Here is a 19269-nt window from a genome sequence, read left to right as displayed (position 1 = left end):
TGGGAAAAATGGTTTAGGGTATGATTAAAATGCTCCTTCCCATTGTCTATTCGAATACGCTTTATGTAAACCCTAAATTGTGTATGAATGAGTTGAAAGAAATGTTGAAGGATCTTTAGAACTTCAGATTTTCCTTTCAGCAAAAAATAGTCAAGTGACCCGAGTATAGTCATCAATAAAATTAATGAACCACTTAGCTTCATTTAGATTAGAGACTTTGGAAGGACCCCATACATTGGAGGAAATTAAATCAAAAGGAGTTGAAGTTTTTATTGATGAAGGTGGAAAAGATACACGATGGTGTTTAGCAAGCTCACACACTTCACAATGAAAATCAAAACTAGAGACATGTAGGAATAAAGAAGGAAACATAGCTTTAAGAGAATCAAAGCTAAGATGACCTAAACGTCTATGGTGAAGCTAAATATCAGACAGTTTAGGTGATTTTACTTGTGTTTTAGCAAGCTGTTTCTTAGAAGCAACAAGAGCTTGCACATCGTCAAGAAGATATATCCTATTGTGGACTTTAGCAGCTCCAATCTTCTGTTGTGTATCTAGGGTTTTCCTATGGTTTTGATAGGAAATTGAGAGAAATCAAAGGGAGAATTAGACAAATAGGGAGTAAAAGGCAGTGAGAAATGGGGGAGGAATACAACAGAATATCAAGAAAGCGAGATTAGAGGGATCATGAGAGAGTTTAGAGAGATACGAGAGAATTCAAGAGAGGGAAAAATGAGGGAATTCATTTATCAGTCTGTCATGTGTCGCGACAAGGAGAGGGTGCTAGTGTAATTGGGCTATACTAAGGGTAGTAAGTAGTATATTAGAAAGTATGCTTTAAGGAGTTGTAAATTATTTGTTGCTACATTAGGGAGCTAGTACATTTCCAGCAACAATAATCTATTATTGCACATGGGAAGAGTTGGATCAGCTATATATATGAGTTGATCATTTCTCCAATCATCATTAATGAATATTCTCAGAAGTTTCCATTCTCTCTCTTATATCTTCTCTCTCTCTCTCTATTCTTCTCGATCCTTCAATTGATCAAGTAAACTAGTCAGACCCTCAGGAGTTGACATTTGGTATCAGAGCGGTGTTCTTGGGCATCGGTAGAGTAGGAGAAGATTATCCGTATGGTCGAGGGAATGAGGATGAAGCAGATGGAGTCCCATCTGCAACAAGTGACTGCAGCAATGGCGGAAATGCAAACAAGAATGGGGACTCTTGAATCCTCGATTGGAGCAAGGGTGGATGCTCGGATTGATCAGGCCAGTGGCGGGGTGAGAATCGAGAACAGAGTGCTCTGCTTCGTGAGCAGGTGATGGAACAGATGCAGCAAATCATGCAGATGTTCGCATCCCAACAGCCAATAAGGCTTTCGCCTGAGTTTCCTCAGAGGAAGCGGTCGGAACCTATTCTTTAGGGAGTAGGAACGAAGCATCGACCAATAGGAACGTCGGAATTTGAATTTGAGACGGAAAGAATCGGAGATAATATAAGGGAGAGAAGACCAGGAGCTTAGGCTAATCGTTACCAGCCGAGCTTCTCGGTACCCAAACTGGAGATCCCACTCTTCGATGGGGAAAATCTGAGATGGTGGATAAGGAGGTGTGAGCGTATGTTCACCTTGTATCAAGTACATGAACAACAGAAGGTCACCTTAGCTTCTGCTTACCTGAACGATATGGGTGATGTGTGGTTCTAGGGATGGATCGCATTGAAAGAAGGCAGCCCATGGAATGAGTTTGCTGACAACTTATGTGAAAGGTTTAGAGACAAGAGTATGCGAGATATAATTGAGGAATTCAACAAACTCAAGCAACTGGGATCGGTGCAGACCTATCAGCTCAAATTTGAGGAGCTGAGGTCTTTAATGATGGTGCACAATCCCCATCTGTAGGAAGAATATTTTGTGTCGAGTTTTATTAGTGGCCTCGGAGATGAGGTGAGACCCATGGTGAAGATGATGCAACCAACGACAATAGACAAGCTGCAGAGAGTTCGAGATTGCAAGAAATGATAATCGAGGCACTGCTAAAGAACCAACGTAGCAAGTGAAAGGAGTGTGTCATGATCTTAGGGTTTACTCTAGGATTAGATCGAAAATCGGAAGGATCCGATAGGTTTAGAACCAAGAATTGCCTGGTTTGGGGGAGGAAATGAGAAGAATGAGGGGGGAAAATCAAAAGAAGGGGGAAGAAACAGAAGAACAGAAGAGAGGGGAAAGAAGAACAAGAGGGAGAGACAGAAGAGGGGAAGGAGAATTAAGAGAGAGAGATAGAAATAAGATTTTTATTCATTCAACAACTTGTCTCCCTTCTCCTACCAACAACCTTTTATAAGCTTCATCTAACAAAAATAACAGCATCCATGTGCTGTAACAGCATTACAAAATATCTCCTAACAACTTGTTAAGTCTATTACTATAATGCCCTTCTATGGAATCTTGGGTCGTAACAGAGTGATTTCCGGAGGATGGCAGTCTGGTAACAGGATTGTAGGAAGAGAGATGGGGCACAGTGGCAAAGGGGTCCTAGCATTACCTTTTGCAGCCCCTAATCCGACAAATGGAGGAGTGTAAATGGAGACAGGAGTATAGGAATTCAACAAACTCAAGCAATTGGGATCGGTGCAGACCTATTAGCTCAAATGTGAGGAGCTAAGGTTTTTAATGATGGTGCACAATCCCCATTTGTCAGAAGAATATTTTGTGTCAAGTTTTATTAGTGGCCTCGGAGATGAGGTGAGACCCATGGTGAAGATGATGCAACTAACGACAATAGACAGGCTGCAGAGAGTGCGAGATTGCAAGAAATAACGATCGAGGCACTGCTAAATAAGCATCGTAGCAAGTGAAAGGAGTGATTTTCGGATGATGGCAGTCTGGTAACAGGACTGTAGGAAGAGAGATGGGGCACAGTGGCAAAGGGGTCCTAGCATTACCTTATGTAGCCCCTAATCCGACAAATGGAGGAGGGTTAATGGAACAGAGACTCCAAGCTAACTTATGTTATAGGTGTGGAGATAGATACTTTCCCGGACATAGATGCAAATGCCAAATCCTGTTATTGGAAGGGGGAAGATGAGGAAGAACTAGCAGACTAGACCTTGGAGGTGGACAGAGAAGATTAAGGAGAAATCTCCTTACATGCACTGAAAGGATTGGCACACAGCAAGATCATTAAGGTGGATGGGAGAGGTCACCATTGTCCACTAATGGTACTCATTGACAATGGAAGTACCTATAGCTTCCTAGATGAAGGTATGGCAAAGAAATTGGGGTGTGAGGTCTTGAACTCTCACCCCCTCTCGGTGACAGTGGCAAACGGGAATAAGGTTTTAAGTCAATCCTCGTGTTTGAGATTCTGCTGGGAGATGAAATGGGAAGAATTCGTGGTAGATTTGAGATTGTTGAAGTTGGGAGGATGTGATGTGGTACTTGGGGTGGACTGGATGAGAGGAGTGAGCCCTATTAGCTTTGATTTTAACAAAATAGAGGTGACCTTTGAGAAAGAAGGAAAAAGAAGGGTACTCAAGGGCAGTCAAGAATCAGGGATGTGCAAGATGATAACAGGAAAGAGACCCCAGAGGATGCTCAAAAGCAAGTTTTGTCATGTAGCGCAGATGTTCTCCATCCAAGCCTTGGGAGTCATCGAGGAAGGACAGGAGCTGGAAGGGGAATTGTTGGTTACGGTGAGCAGCCATTCAAATGACTAGTGGAAGGTACATGAAACTAACTCCCTCAACATGCTGTTAATTGAATTTAAGGACCTCTTTTCTGAACCCAACTCCCTTCCCCCTAGAAGGTTCTGTGACCATACCATCAATCTCAAGCCCAATTTCGAACCAATTAATGTGAGGTCCTACCGTTATCCCTCTAAACAGAAAATTGAAATAGAAAAACTCATCAAAGACATGCTACAAAAATCGATCATCCAACCCAGCCATAGTCCTTTCGTATCTCCCGTGTTACTTGTTAAAAAACAAGGATGATTCGTGGAGGTTTTGTGTTGATTATCGACAGCTCAATGCCATAACCATCAAGGACAAGTTTCCCATATCCATTATAGAAGACTTGATGAGTTGAAGCATGCATCCGTTTTCACTAAGCTAGACCTTAGAGCAGGTTACCACCAAATTCGGATGGAGCCTCAAGATATCCCTAAAATCGCTTTTAAAACTCACCAAGGGCACTATGAATTCAAGGTAATGTCCTTCGGACTCACCAACGCCCTAGCTACCTTTCAGGCGTTGATGAACCAAATATTTGAACCCTACTTGTGTGAATTTATTTTAGTATTTTTTAATGACATTCTGATTTATAGCCCCTCATTTGTCAAACACCTAGACCACTTGAAAACCACTTTTGAGGTCCTTAGACTCAATAAATTGTATGTTAAGGAGTCCAAGTGTGCCTTTGCACAGAGTCATGTGGAGTATTTGGGTCATATAATATCTAATGCAGGGGTAAGCACCGACCCTAGTAAGGTAGCAGCCATGGTGGAGTGGCCGAGGCCTAAAAATGTTAGAGGATTAAGGGGTTTTTTGGGTTGGCTATTATCGCCGGTTTGTCAAAGATTATGGCATAATCAGCCAACCACTAACAGAGTTACTAAAGAAGGATGGCTTCCAGTGGAATGACAGGGCTGAGGAGGCCTTTGATAAAGTTAAAAAGGCTATAAGTGAGGTGCCAACACTAGGCCTGTCGGGTTTTGACAAACCATTCGTGTTGGAGACTGATGCCAGTGCTTCTGGAGTTGGGGCTGTATTGGTCTAGGAAGGTAGGCCCCTGGCATTTCTCAGCAAGGCATTAGCTCCTCGACATCTTGGGTTAAACATAGATGAGAAGGAACTACTGGCAATGCTGATGGGTGTAGATAAATGGAGACACTACTTGGAGGGGAGTAAATTTGTGATCAAAACAGATTAGGAGAGTCTGAAGTTCTTACTTCAGCAGAAACTACATACTCAGTTGCAATGTAAAGGGATGACCAAATTAATGGGGTTGGATTATGTAATCCAATACCGGAAGGGGAAGGACAACCTAGTTGCGGATGCATTATCAAGGTGCTATAAAGAGGGACACGTTGCTGCCCTCACTGTGATGGTTCCAGATTGGCACCGTTAAGTGGTTTCGAGCTATGAAACGGATGAGAGCATTCTGGAGTTTCTACAGCAACTAGTGGTGGATCCTAATGCCAAGCAAGGGTATACCTTGACCGACAGCCTTATCCGAAACAGAGGAAGGTTGGTGATAGGGAAGGATGAAAATTTGAAGAAAAAGATTGTGGAGGCGCTGCACAGTTCACCAATAGGAGGACACTCCGGCATAATCACTACCTATCACAAAGTCAAGCAGCTCTTTCATTGGTCGGGGCTAAAAAAGTATTTGATGGAGTTTGTGCTGAGTTGTGATGTCTGCAAAAGGTACAAATCAGAAACGGTGGCTACTTCGAGGTTGTTACAACCATTAGATATACCAGGAGGACCTTGGGAAAATATCTCAATGGATTTCATTGAGGGCTTACCTAAGTCGGAAGGGCGAGACTACATTATGGTGATAGTGGATAGATTTACAAAATATGCCCACTTCATAGGGCTGACACACCCCTACACAGCTCAAGAGATAGCTAAAGTGTTCCTAGACCAAGTGGTGAAATTACACGGAATTCCTAAAGCTATAGTATCAAACCGGGATAAAATTTTTACTAGCCTATTGTGGAAGGAATTGATGGGCTTATTGGGGATTTGACTCAACATGTCAACGGCCTGCCATCCAAAATCTGATGGTCAGATCGAGAGGGTAAACCAATGCTTGGAGACATACTTAAGGCGAATGCTTGGAGACATACTTAAGGCGTGCTTGTTTCCTATAGCCGAAGTCTTGGCATAAGTGGCTCACGTTGGCATAGTGGTGATATAATTCCAACTACCACAACTCCATCAAAAGGTCTCCTTTTGAAGCCCTATATGGGTACAAACCAACTTTGCTGCCAGATCTAGGGAACTCCTCTGCAGTAGCAGCCTTGGATGCATACCTTCAACAGAGGCAGCAGGCTTTCCAGACACTCAAAACAGAATTGGCTAATGCCAGGAATCGTATGAAACAATTTGCTAATAGAAGGAGAAGTGAAAGGGAATTCCAAGTGGGAGATTGGGTATATTTGAAGCTCTAGTCGAGCCATCTAAAAACCCTACTCGGGAAGGCCAGTTCAAAGCTCAGTTTGAGGTTTTATGGACCATTTTTAGTGCTAGCTCATGTAGGGAGTGTGGCTTATCGATTATAGCTACCAGATAACTCCAATATACATCCGGTCTTCCATGTATCATTGCTTAAAAAGACAGTGGGACAGTAGACCATTAGTCCAATGTTACCTCGTTTTCCAGATTCAGATAATAGTCCGAAGGGACCTACGGCTATAATTGACAGAAGGGTCATCTACAAACAAGGGGCTCCCATCGTTCAAGTGCTTGTGTAATGGTTTAACCTACATCCTGACAACAATTCTTGGGAATACCTTCTAGATATTCTCAAGCAGTTTCCTCAGACAATAGGCCTTCTCAGCATTTCTCGAGGATAAGAAGATTTTGAAGGGGAGGGTAATTGTCATGTGTCAAGAGATAAGGAGAGGGTGCTAGTTTAATTGGGCTATACTAAGGGTAGTAAGTAGTATATTAGAAAGTATGCTTTAAGGAGTTGTAAATTGTTTGTTGTTGCATTAGGGAGCTAGTACATTCCCAGCAACGGTAATCTGTTACCACACATGGGAAGAGTTGGATTAGCTATATATATGAGCTGATCATTTCTCCAATCATCATTAATGAATATTCTTGGAAGTTTCCATTCTCTCTCTTGTATCTTCTCTCTCATTCTCTCTATTGTTCTCTCTCTCTATTCTTCTCAGTTATCATTCTTGATCGTTCAATTGATCGAGTAAACCATTCAGACCCTTGGGAGCTAACACAATCAAAACATAATTTATCATCCTCAATTGTGACTTATATATAGTCTAATAGCCTTCCACAAGCACCCATTTGCAGTACAAACGGTAAGCCTAACTACCTATAGCTAAGGCAATTATCTATAACAGAAGAAAAGAGATAATTACAATTATTGTTTAATGCATGTAAGCTCCTACTATTATATTTACTAATCTCTCCTTAGGGTCATGACAATTCCCACCTCCTTGAAAGAGTTCTTATCCCCAAGAACTTGCAACAATTGGGCCATTACTCTTATCCAATATTAGCTTTCACTATCTGTTTTATTCCTCTTTCTTTCTTTCTCCTTCTAAGCCTCTCCTTCTTCATTCTTAGGTTTTCAAGATCAATTCCAAGCATAATTTGGCTCAAAACTTCAATAGAAGCAACCTGATTGAGTTCGAGCCCACTACAACCACCTCCTACAATTGTTGTCCAATCAAGATTGGTCTCCACTTCAAGAACATAATCAGCTATTGGTTCATCCCTCAATGCAGTAGACAACAACTCGGATTTGTCAGTGGGAGTAAAAACCAACACAACAACAGGAGTTTTGTTCCCTTCGGCAAAACCTTTGACTTCTTCCGTTATATTCCCTTAGCTTTCCTCTAGCTAGTGTTGTTTTCACCTTCTTATTGCCTATTTTAACCCAAGCCAAAGAATCCTCAACTTTTCCCAAAATCACATCCCCCACATTAGCCGATTTTCCATATATTGGACTAAGCCCCTAGGGTAATGCAAGGGACTTTGCTTCCTTTGTCAATCCCTTCAATAACTCTTCATTTTTTTCCTACCAGCTCTCATTAGGCACATCTAGATGTATTTTTTCTCCCCCTGGTTGCCAAACTGTAACCGAATTCATGTTAACAAAATTCTCCTTCAGTGGAGTTCCAATAGTACTTGTAATAGGCAAATTGGCTTCCTCTGCAGCATCAACGACCAATATTTCTCCCTCACCCTTGACTAATTTTTCTGCTAGAATTCCCTGATCCCATGTCGGTAATTCAGCAACATCTTCTTCTTTTTGTTCATCAGAATATTTCCGAAACTCAATCTCAAACACTTTTCTCCTCCAATTCAACAACATCATCTTCTTTTTGCTCATCAGAATATTTCAAAAGCTCACTCTCAACACTTTTCTCCTCCAAGAGTCCTTTGTTACGGTAATTCAATCTTGATGATTGATTGTTTGGATTAATCATCTTTTGGTTAGAAATTCCGAGATGGTCATTTGAAACTTTTCTTCTGGATTTATCGAAAAACTTAGCGGGAAAGCTGTAGTGATACTTCTTAGTCGGCATCTTTTCAAGCTCCTGCAGCTACTCGTATAACATACGGTTGAATTCCTTGTACATTCTGCTAACTTGATTATCTAATTTCTTTTCCCATGTTTGATGCTTCTGGCCAAACTCCTCATGATTTCTGTTGTATTCAACTGAAAATGCAGCATTTTTCTGCTACGATTGAGACTCCAATTGTCTCATGTGTGCACTACTTCCCATGGCCAACTTCTCATGAAAAGGACATCCCATTGAAAATGCAACATTCTTTTGCTGCAATTGAGATTCCAATGGTCTCATGCGTGCATTGTTATAACCTTAGGAGCAATAAAGGGGCATTATTGTAATAGGGTATAATAGTTAGTTAGAGATATTTTACAAGTTGTTAGAAGCACATGGGTACTGTTAGAATATTGTTAGAAATTAGTTAAGCATCTAGCTATGCCTATAAAAAGATCAATTGTAAGAGGAGAGAATTTATGCTTGAATTGAATGAATTCTTAAATCTAATTTCCCTCTACGTCTCTCTCCATTCTCCCTCTTGTTTCTCTCTACTATTTCTCCCCCCTTTCCTTTTATTATCTCTCCCTCTTTCTACTAATTTCCCCCTTCCTTCAATTCTAATTTCTTCCCCAATTCCTCTTTTAACCTATCACAAACCCTAGGTTCATGACACCTATCAATGCCTATTCATTTCAGCTTGCATCTATCACTATTTTTTGGCTTCAACATTGCCATTTAGGGCATCCTTCTCTTAGTTTAATGTAGTCTATGTTTCTTGCTTTGTTTAGAACTTTAGATGTGTTTAATCTTCATTGTGATGTGTGTGAATTTTCTAAACGCCATAGTCTCTTATCCTGTGAGTAATAAATTATCCTCCATTCCATTCACTTTGATTCATTTGGATATGTGGGGACCATCTAGAATTTGTAATTGTTCTAGGGCTAGATGGTTTATTACTTTTATTGATGATTGTACCAAAATGACTTGGGTGTATCTCTTAAAGGATAAGGCAGCTATTAGCTCTATCTTGCCTATATTCTATAAAATGATATCTAATCAATTTGGATCCCAAATTAAAAAATTCTAGACTGATAATGCAAGGGATTACTTTGATCATCACTTGCATAATTTTTTTCAGCAAGAAGGAATTGTTCATGAGTCATCATGTGTAGATACTCCACAACAGAATGGAGTGGCAGAATGGAAAATGAGACATTTACTTAATGTCACTAGGGCCGTTCTACTTCATCATTCTATTCCTAAGAGTTTTTGTGGAGAAGTAGTTTTGACTACTGCCTACTTGATTAATCGTGTTCCTTCTACATTCCTAAATCATCAAAGTCCGGTTCAATGTTTGTCTTCCTATTTTCCAGATGTAGGTCTTCATACCCTCTTCCTTTAAGAGTTTTTGGATGTGTTGTTTGTGTTCATATGTCTAAACACCATAGGGATAAGCTAGATCCTCGAGCTCTCAAATGTGTGTTTCTTGGTTACTCGCCCACTCAAAAAGGATACAAATGTTATCACCTTGCTACTAGGAAATTCTGTGTCCAAAGATGTCACCTTTGTTGAAACTCAATCGTTTTTTGGACCTCCTAGTACTAACAATCAAGGGAAAAATATTTCTTGTGCTGATACAAATATTGATCTTCCTTTTTTGGATATGTCTCATGATTCTTAGATCCATGACTCATCTATTTTTCCCTTAGATTAGCAGAATCAGCAAGTACCTCAAGCAAAGCAGCATTCAACAATGTTGTCAATCCCCTCTTGTTAGATTCAAAGGGTCTCCTTGTGTCTTCAAGAGACGCCACTGCAGCCTATTGCAGATCTTCCTCTGGCACCAATATCATCTCCAAGTCCAGGTACTAAAGTCACTTGTCCCTCTCTTGCTTCACTGCCTACTTCTATTGCTAGTGATTTAGACCTACCTATTGCCCTCAAAAAAGGCATTAGAAGCTACACCCAACATCCATTAGCCAATTATCTTTCTTACCATCATTTGTCTTCCAAACATAGAGGGTTCTTAATTTTCTTGGATGCCATTTCTATTCCCAAGATAGTGAGGCTTTTAAAGATCAGAATTGGGTTCAAGCAATGCAGGAGGAGATGAAAGCCTTGGAAAAGAATTAGACGTGGGACATTGTTCCTAGACCAAAGGGGATCAAGGTTGCGGGTTGTCGATGGGTTTTTAACCTGAAGTATAATGCAAACGGAACCCTAGAGCAGTATAAGGCCAAGCTAGTTGCTAAAGGATACACTCAAATTTATGGTATTAACTACCTAAAAACTTTTGCACCTGTGGCAAAAATGACAACTGTGCGAATCTTATTAGCTCTAGCAGCACATTATGGCTGGAAGTTGCAGCAATCTGATGTGAAGAATGCTTTCTTGCATGGGGATTTAGAGGAATAAGTGTTTGTGGAACCACCACCCGATTTTGACAAAGGTTTTCCAAGTAGGGTATGCAAACTAAAGAAAGCTCTTTATGGACTTAAACAGTCACCGCGAGCATGCTTTGATAGATTCTCTAAAGCTATGAGACATATGGGCTATCTTCAAAGTAGGGGTGATCATACTCTTTTCTTTAAGTACTCAAGTGGAGGATGGGTGACAACACTTTTGGTGTATGTTAATGACATTATAGTCACCGAGAATGACTTTGAAGAACAAACACAGCTTAAAAGAAAACCTATCCCAGGCATTTGAGATCAAGGACCATGGGGTCTTGAAGTATTTTCTGGGAATTGAGGTGACCTATTCGAAAGCTGTGATTTTCTTGTCACAAAGGAAGTATATTTTAGATCTGTTACAAGAAACGGGTCTGTTGGGTGGCAAAGGAGTAGGTACTCTAGTGGACAAAGGGAGATATCAAAGATTGGTTGGAAGATTGATTTATTTGTCTCATACCAGACCGGATATTGCTTTTACAGTAAGCTTGGTCAGTCAGTTCATGCATAGTCTCACGAAAGAACATATGCAAGCTGTGAAAAGAATTTTGTGCTATTTAAAGACTACTCTTAGTAAAGGGATCTTGTTTAAATCGGGGACTAAATTGGATGTTACCGGATATGTTGATGCAGATTATGGAGGGTCCTTGATTGATAGACGCTCCACAACTGGTTATTGTGTATTTCTTGGGGGAAATCTGGTGTTATGGAGAAACAAGAAGCAGGGAGTAGTAGCTAGATCTAGTGCTGAGGCTGAGTTTCGAGCACTAACACTAGGTCTATGTGAATTGTTACGGTTGAAGATCATTTTGGAAGACCTAAGAATTTCTAGCCATAGGCCGCTCAAATTATGTTGTGATAATAAGTCAGCCATAAGTATAGCACATAATCCTGTGCAACAAAATTGAATCAAACGTGTGGAGATAAACAAATATTTTATTAAAGAGAAACTAGATGTTGGATTAATTGGCATTCCCCATGTGCCCTTAGAACAACAGCTAGCTGATCTTTTAACAAAGGGGTTGCCTACTAAGCAGTTTGAAGACTTGGTATGCAAGCTGGGAATGGTTGATATCCATTCACTAACTTGAGGGGGAATGATGAATTCTGTGGATTTCCGTGTAGTCAAAGTATCCTATTTTAGCTACATGGTTTGGAGTTAATTATCTTGATCATCTTGGTTGATTGACGGCAGTTCTCCTTTTGGAGATTTCCTATTCCCATTTAGGAAGTTTCCTAATTGTATCTAGTCAATTCTTTCCTATTCTAGTTTAGGAGATTCCCTAATTGTACATGATTAGTTCTTTCCTTTATTTTTTGTACTCTTTCCTATGGTATAAAATCCTCATCTCTATAAGAGGACATGTAATGCTCTTTAGACGAATCAAGGAATTAAAGCAAGAGGTTCCATTTTCAACAAATCTTTTTCAGCGAGATCTTCTTTCTTCTTTCTCACGTATTCTTTTCTTTTACATCTTGAAGCTCTTGCTTCAAATTATGAGCATAAAAAATATGCTCATAATTGAAAATGAATTGGTGAAAAATTGGTAGAGAAAAATCAAGATATTTGTTAATCGATTTTTCTTCATTTTGAGAGATACATGAAATTAGGATAATGTGTGTATGGTTTACAAAAGATCAAGGTGCAAACTAAAGAACAAATTGTGTAATTGAAAGAGAGATGCTTTGGTGAATGATTTTTTGGTATGTTAAAAGAGATATTTTTAATAGTATCGATAATACTACAGTTGTACAACACATTTAAAATATGCAAATTTATAGTAAACAATTGTAATAGTATATTTGTACATTTAAAATGTTATTTTAATGTAACCATTTCATTTTTTGAATTTCCCTTGGCAAAAAAAATGTTATTTTAAGCACAATTTTTTATTGTTACTATATTTAGCCTTATAGTTATACTTAATTGCATTTGGTAATTTAATATTATTTTAAATCTTAATATATTGACCCCTTGATGCCAAATCCTGGCTCCGCCACTGCCATCCAGTATTGGCCAGTACATACCAATTTCTTGGCAAACTGGTACTGGTGCATAGATAGTTTCGTCTTTGCCAAAAATACCAGTTGGTACTGGCTGGTATTTGGCGAAACTTAGTCATGCATAGCACTGCCTGGTAATGCCACATTCAACACAAATTAATTTTTCAGAAATATTTTTTAATTTGGTCTTTTCACTTTATCTCACCCCAGTTTGGCACATGTCCCCACCCCCAAAACAAAGATGAAATCTCCCATTTTATTCCCCTCCTCCCTCTCACAAAAGTCAAAATCAAAACTGTAAACTTCCGGCAACCTCACTGACTAGCTTCGTCTCTACCTTCACTGCTGATGTCTTCATCCACCACTGGCAGCTTTGCAAGTCTACGTAAGTTTTATATTTTTTGGTATATATATACACACATAAAATATTGCTGCACAGTGTCATTTTCTGCCTTCCACTGAGTTAATGTTGTTTGAAGTTTGAACCAGAGACCACTAATGGTCTCTGGTTTGACCACTGATAGTTGAACCAGAGACCACAATGGTCTCTGGTTCAACCATCAGAGAGCATCATGGGTGGAGTTTTTCACTTTTCCAAAATTTATTTTTGTGTACTTTTTTCATATCGAAATTTTGCATCTCTGTAAAAGTTTCTTCTTCTAAATTTTGTATTTAAAAAATGTATTTTCTCACTTCTCTATGACGGAGAAGCTTCGCCGCAGCTTCAGCATTTTTGTTACATAGAAGCCCTCTGTTACAGAGAATGTCTTCTCTGTTACAGCTGAAGCTTCCATCTTCTCTGTACTGTCACAGAAAAGCCCTCCGTTATTTTGTTTAAGTTATGTTGTTTTGGAAAAAATACAAATATTAAGTTGCGATATTTTTTATTGAAAAGTTTATTATGATTTCACTCATATATTTTTATAATTTATATTGTTCATTTATTATAAATTTGAAATGTTACTCTGGTACCACCCTGTACCGGTACTATACCGTACCAGTGGCAAATCTAGTACCTTGACTGGTATGGTATTAACAACTATGGCGCTAACATAGAAATGGCATGTTATTGGAAGTGTTTGTGCTTCTTCAAATAGTAAAATTTAATTAAGACGTAGTGCACTAGATTTGGGAAAATGCTCATTTGAAAAAACAGAAACCAGGAATATCTTAGCAGAATTTGCGGAAATATAACCAAAGAAAGTGCCAAAAGAAAATGGAATAAAGCTGAAACTCATATTAATGAATTCTTTATAAAAATCCAGATTAAAAATGATACCATACTCTTAATAGCTTAAATAGCACAGCAAACAAGGAACTTGAGAATATTTTCAAAACCAAAAATAAAGCATGAGAAAGCCAAAGAAAGCACAGAGAAAAACTGATGTAGGAGCATATTCTTTATTTATTAGTGTTTTATTTATTTGATTTGTTTAGTTATGGTTAGTATTTAAGTTATTAGATTTTAGAAAGATTTATATTATTAGCTTTAAAAAATAGTCACGTGACTACCATGTGACTTTTAACATAGATGGATGCCTAAGATTAGAAGGATTCCTTTGCGATCTGTGGCCAGGATTTATTATTGTTGTAACCCTAGTATAAATGGCATTCTAAGACACATTGAAGCAGCCATTTTACTATTATTCAACTTGTAATAGGGATAGAAGCCACTTAAAAGATCTGAATTAGCATATTAACAGGGATCATTTTTTAAGTTGATATGTGCTGAATTAACATGGGATTAAAAAGTGTTTATGGCTTGATATGAATTATTTTTTCTTGTATGACTTGATTTTTATATGTTCTTCTCCTTTCAATTAAAAATCACAATTCACATTTTGATTTGCAATTCTTTCTCCATTTGACATTCTGCTGGTTTTCTCAAATTGAAGCTCTTATGTCAAAAACGGCTGGATCAATTGTTGAGGCTGCTCTGAAGAGGGATCCTCATGAGATTGAGTTTATACAGTGTGGACAAGAAATCGTTCATGCTCTAGAAAGAGTGATCGCCAAAAATTCTCAGTGAGTTGTCTCTTGGATAACTATGTGTGATTAACTCCTCATCATGCAGTGTGAAAGGTGTTTGCATTGAGATACAGATATATTACAATTTTCATGTAGTGGCTCTGTGATGTTTCAGTTATGTCAACATGATGGAGCGCTTGCTGGAACCTGAACGCATGATTCTTTTCAGAGTTCCTTGGATTGATGATCGGGGTGAGGCACATGTCAATCGAGGCTTTCGTGTTCAATTCAACCAGACTTTGGGCCCCTGCAGAGGAGGCCTTCGTTTTCATCCGTCAATGAACTTAAGCATTGCGAAGTTTCTTGGTTTTCAACAGGTTTATTTGTGTTTTTGAAGTTTGTATTCTTATGAACTTTCCTTTAATGGTTATTTGTCCCAATTTTGTATTAAATCTTACCAGGCAATGTTTCTGATTCAAGCAATATAATAAAGTTATATCACTTGTTGATTTTATCTATAGATGCTTCTGGTTAACCACTTGAAGATGGAACTATGTTCACTTTTGGCACCCACATAAACATTATATCAAGCCTTAATCCCATTATGTGGGAGCAATTATATGAATTCTAGCTCGCTAATCATTTCTGTTCATGGCCTTATCTTCTATAAGGCCCTTATAACTCATATCATGTCCAAGAGTCTCCCACCAATTTTTTCTTGGTCTTCCTCTACATCCTTTGTTAAAAATTTGTTCCATTCCATCCACTCTCCTGAGAGGAGTCTTATTGTGGTCTTCTTCTCATAGGAGCTCTTTTTGGTTCCCATATATGGGAACATTTTGTGGAATAATCTGTTTGTTAGAAAAATAAAAATAATTTGTTTGTGAAATTTCTTAAATGAACTTACCATGGTAACCTTTCTCTTAAACCTAGCTAAGTGATTGGTTAAATCATTTGAATTCCTTCTTCTTTGAGCTTTTGCATATATTTTTTCTTCCTAATTGAATCTTTGATGCCATTATATACTCAAAAGACTGCCTAAAGGGAAATAAACACATAATATGAGATCATTCATGAAAATCGAAAAGACCTATATCTATGAGCAAGATTGTCTTCAGCTGTGCTGTTGTGTATGATGAGTGACTTTTTTTCTTGTAATGTATTGTCATGGAGGAGGCATGTCCAAATTACTTCCTTGTTGGAGATCTTTTGAATGTTCAGAGTTTATTTTTATTTTTGTTGTTGGATAAAGTTGCATTAATGAAGAGTGTTGAAAGGTGCTAGGATGCTCTCGCTTAAATGTCCATTAATTGGTTTATCATATGAATGTATGTGCTGTGCTCACTTTTTCTCATGCTCTGAGGACCATAGGAAAACCCATCCTTTCTCCTGGTTGTTATTTATTTTTTTTTTTTCCATTTTAAAGATGGTTGAGGTCTATTTAGTGATCAACTTATAATAGATATTACTGATGGAATGGAAAAAAACCTGTGATTGTTTGATTTTCACTCTTTACAGACATTAAAGAGTGCTTTGTCTCCATATAAACTTGGAGGTGCTGCTGGTGGTAGTGATTTTGATCCAAAAGGAAAAAGTGACAGTGAGGTATTATTCTCAATTTAACATGTTTTTGGTTTTTCTGATGCACTCTTGGAGGTTTTAAATCTTTTGAATTTTAATGATTGATTGTTAAAACTTATAATTGCAGATCATGCGCTTTTGTCAGAGTTTTATGGATGAGTTATATCGCTATTTAGGTCCTGATAAGGTAACCCAGAAAGAAGTGATATTTTTTTGAACATTATGTCCCTAGTTTTGTGTGTGTGTGTGTGTTTTCCGCATTTGGGTAAGCAAGACAATCTAACTCTATATTCTTCTTGACCCTTAGGATCTTCCCTCGGAGGAGATGGGTGTTGGTGCTCGTGAAATGGGTTATATGTTTGGACAATATCGTCGTCTAGCCAGTCATGTTCAGGTACAATCTGTCTTGCTGAACTTAATTTCTGATGTAAATGGGCCATATTGCTGATGTAACAGAGTGTCAACCTCCGGCTCAGGAGAGAGTGAAACAATTGTTTCTTGACAAGGATCATGTATGCGAAGATCAACCAAATTGAACTGTGAATCTGGCACACACAAGAAAAACTAGTCCAACTAGCTGAATAATGTTCTATAGGGTACTTTTTTACCACAAAAATGTTCCATGTAAACCGTCCTGGTCTTGGATTTTGAAGATGCTTGATTTTTATGGCATTAGTGTTTTTTTGGATGGGAAGGGACTTCAATATGAGTCAGGGAAAAAGTACAGTAGTTTTTATTTTTTTTCTTCTTGCAGTGGATGTGATTATGTTAGTGTGTTTTAAATAAGGGTAAATTGCCTCCAAACCTCTTATGGTTTAGGTCATTTGCATAGAGATCCCTGTGGTTTAAATGTTTCTCTAGAGGTCCGTGTGGATTACTTTTTTTGCTCAGACACTCTCTCCTTTTGTTTTGGCAGTAATGACATTAATTAAAACCTATTGGGTTAGATCATCTATTCCTTAATCTCAATCTTAATCTTTCTCTCTAATTGAAAAATTAAAAAAGAAAACCCAGTGGTCGCTGGCTGCTCTATGTCACTTCCTTGCCACTGGCATAGGTTGCCGACCATTGTTCTGGTCTTCTTATTGCTTCAGGCGGCTGCAGAAATCAGCTGTGGTGGTGCAGACAGTGGCTGGTCTTCCTTGATCAGAGGCAGGTGTGGAGGTCAAAGGGGCAGCAATGGCAGAGGGTGGTGGTGGGTGGAGAGCCATCAGTGAGCAGTGGAGGCGATGAAGTGACCAGCGACGGCAGCTGCAGAGCTGGGGGCAGATCTTACCGGTTAAGGTGCACACGGCTGCGAGAAGGATCTCACTGGTGAAGGTGGTGCAATGGCGACAGATGAATAGATCTTGCCTTCTCCAGGCTCTTGCAGGCGGTGGCACATGGTGTCCATAGGCGTTCTATCTCTCCTCTGGCGGCTATGGACAGTAGAGGTGAAGGAATCCCAGAGACAATGGCAGTTCCCTCACTGCCACTGTCTGTGCCACTGCTGCTGATTTCTGCCACTGCCTGAAGCAAGATGACCACCAGTACAGTAGTCACCAGCGACCTATGCTGGCAGTGAGTAAGTGATGGAGAGCAGCCAGCGACCTCTTGGTTTTATTTATTTATTTTATTTTTAAATTTGAGAGAAGGATTAGGATTGAGATTAAGAAATAAATTTAACCTAATTTAGTTTTCATTGACGTCATTGCTGCCAAAAACTAAGGGAGGGGATGTCTGATCTAAAAAAATAATAACCCAAAGGAACCTCTAGAGACATTTTTTAAACCATAGGGGTCTGTGTGCAAATGACCTAAACCACAGGGGGTCTGGGAGCAAATTACCTAAAAAGTTGGAGGGAGGGTTGTTGAGATTTGTGGCATAATCAGTCTCCATGCATTGCAAGTAATATATATTTAATATACTTGCAGTGATCCAATTGTTTTTCTGAGATTCTGATGTAAATTGGCTCTTATGGAATTTCTTCAATATCTTCTCAAGTTATTTGGGTATTTTTTCTTGTATTATTTTAATAGATAACTATATACACAAACTACTGGAAAACTTTTGATTTTTATTTTTTCCCCCCTTCAACTGCCTGGGGTTTTACTTTGCCTTGCTTCCTCCTCTTGCTTTTGTGATTTTGTCCCTGTGTGCATCTCATTTGTTCATTTTATGAGAAGGTTGGCTTCAATATTACACGATGTTTATATATAACCAAAAAATAGAACAATTTTAATGTTACTGCTACTGTGCTGCATTTGGTAGTCAGTGTGGTCTATTTATTTTTGCATGGATGCTGCTAAGAGTGTGGTTCCTGGGTTGGGAACTCACTCTTACCTTAATTGGCTGTTGTCCTTTGAACTTGAAATTTTCCTTTACACAATATCATTGCTATTCTTTTGATCTATAAGTTATATAAAATGTACCATCCACGAAACACATCGAGTTACTGCTTACTAAGGTGTTTTTGTGTAATTAATTTTCGTGTAACTTTTTTCTGGATGTACATGTGTAGTTTATCTGGACAAGTTCATTTGTATGCGTTACTTATGCAGGGGAGTTTTACAGGGCCAAGGATAATCTGGTCTGGCTCTAGCCTAAGAACTGAAGCCACTGGATATGGACTGGTCTGCAATTTCCTCTTAATCTCTCTCTGTCTCTACGATTAAGCTTGTGCATGGATGGGTGGTTTTGAGATATTATCTATGTTTATGCAAAAGTGTCTTTTTCTTTTTGTTATCTTTCTTGATTATGCCTCTGTCACGTGCTAGGAATCTCATAAATTTCTTTGATTTTGCAGGTCTTCTTTGCCCAACTTATTCTTGCAGATATGAATAAAGAACTTAAAGGACTAAGGTTAATTGTTTTTATTTTGGAAGTTATATAGTTAATCCAAATGGTGAAGTTATATCTTTACTGAGTGGAGCAAATTTCTGTTCTTAAGAAGTTTAGGGGAGATATTTTTCTCTTTTTCTTCATCGGCTTTGCAAACTAGGATACTATGATTATATTCT

The 19269-nt window shown here is 38.7% G+C and overlaps 1 protein-coding gene across 7 annotated transcripts in view; it reads left to right on the top strand.

Moving 5' to 3' along the window:
* LOC127795463 (uncharacterized) overlaps positions 1-19269 on the top strand; it is a 51018-nt gene that overhangs the window by 5944 nt on the left and 25805 nt on the right. For all 7 annotated transcript variants that reach the window (XR_008021799.1, XM_052327139.1, XM_052327143.1 and 4 more), the window contains 7 exons: positions 14617-14746; positions 14865-15066; positions 16208-16294; positions 16398-16457; positions 16578-16664; positions 18811-18882; positions 19056-19111. Coding sequence is in view for 6 of the 7 variants with exons in the window: in XM_052327139.1 (XP_052183099.1) it covers positions 14617-14746; positions 14865-15066; positions 16208-16294; positions 16398-16457; positions 16578-16664; positions 18811-18882; positions 19056-19111 (694 nt within the window). In the remaining variant the exon portion in view is untranslated. The remainder of the gene's footprint in view (positions 1-14616; positions 14747-14864; positions 15067-16207; positions 16295-16397; positions 16458-16577; positions 16665-18810; positions 18883-19055; positions 19112-19269) is intronic.

Source organism: Diospyros lotus, chromosome 2, assembly GCF_014633365.1.
Source record: "Diospyros lotus cultivar Yz01 chromosome 2, ASM1463336v1, whole genome shotgun sequence".
In the NCBI taxonomy this organism is placed as follows: domain Eukaryota; kingdom Viridiplantae; phylum Streptophyta; class Magnoliopsida; order Ericales; family Ebenaceae; genus Diospyros; species Diospyros lotus.
Note: the sequence above shows the minus strand (reverse complement) of the source record. Positions and strands in the feature narration are given on the sequence as shown.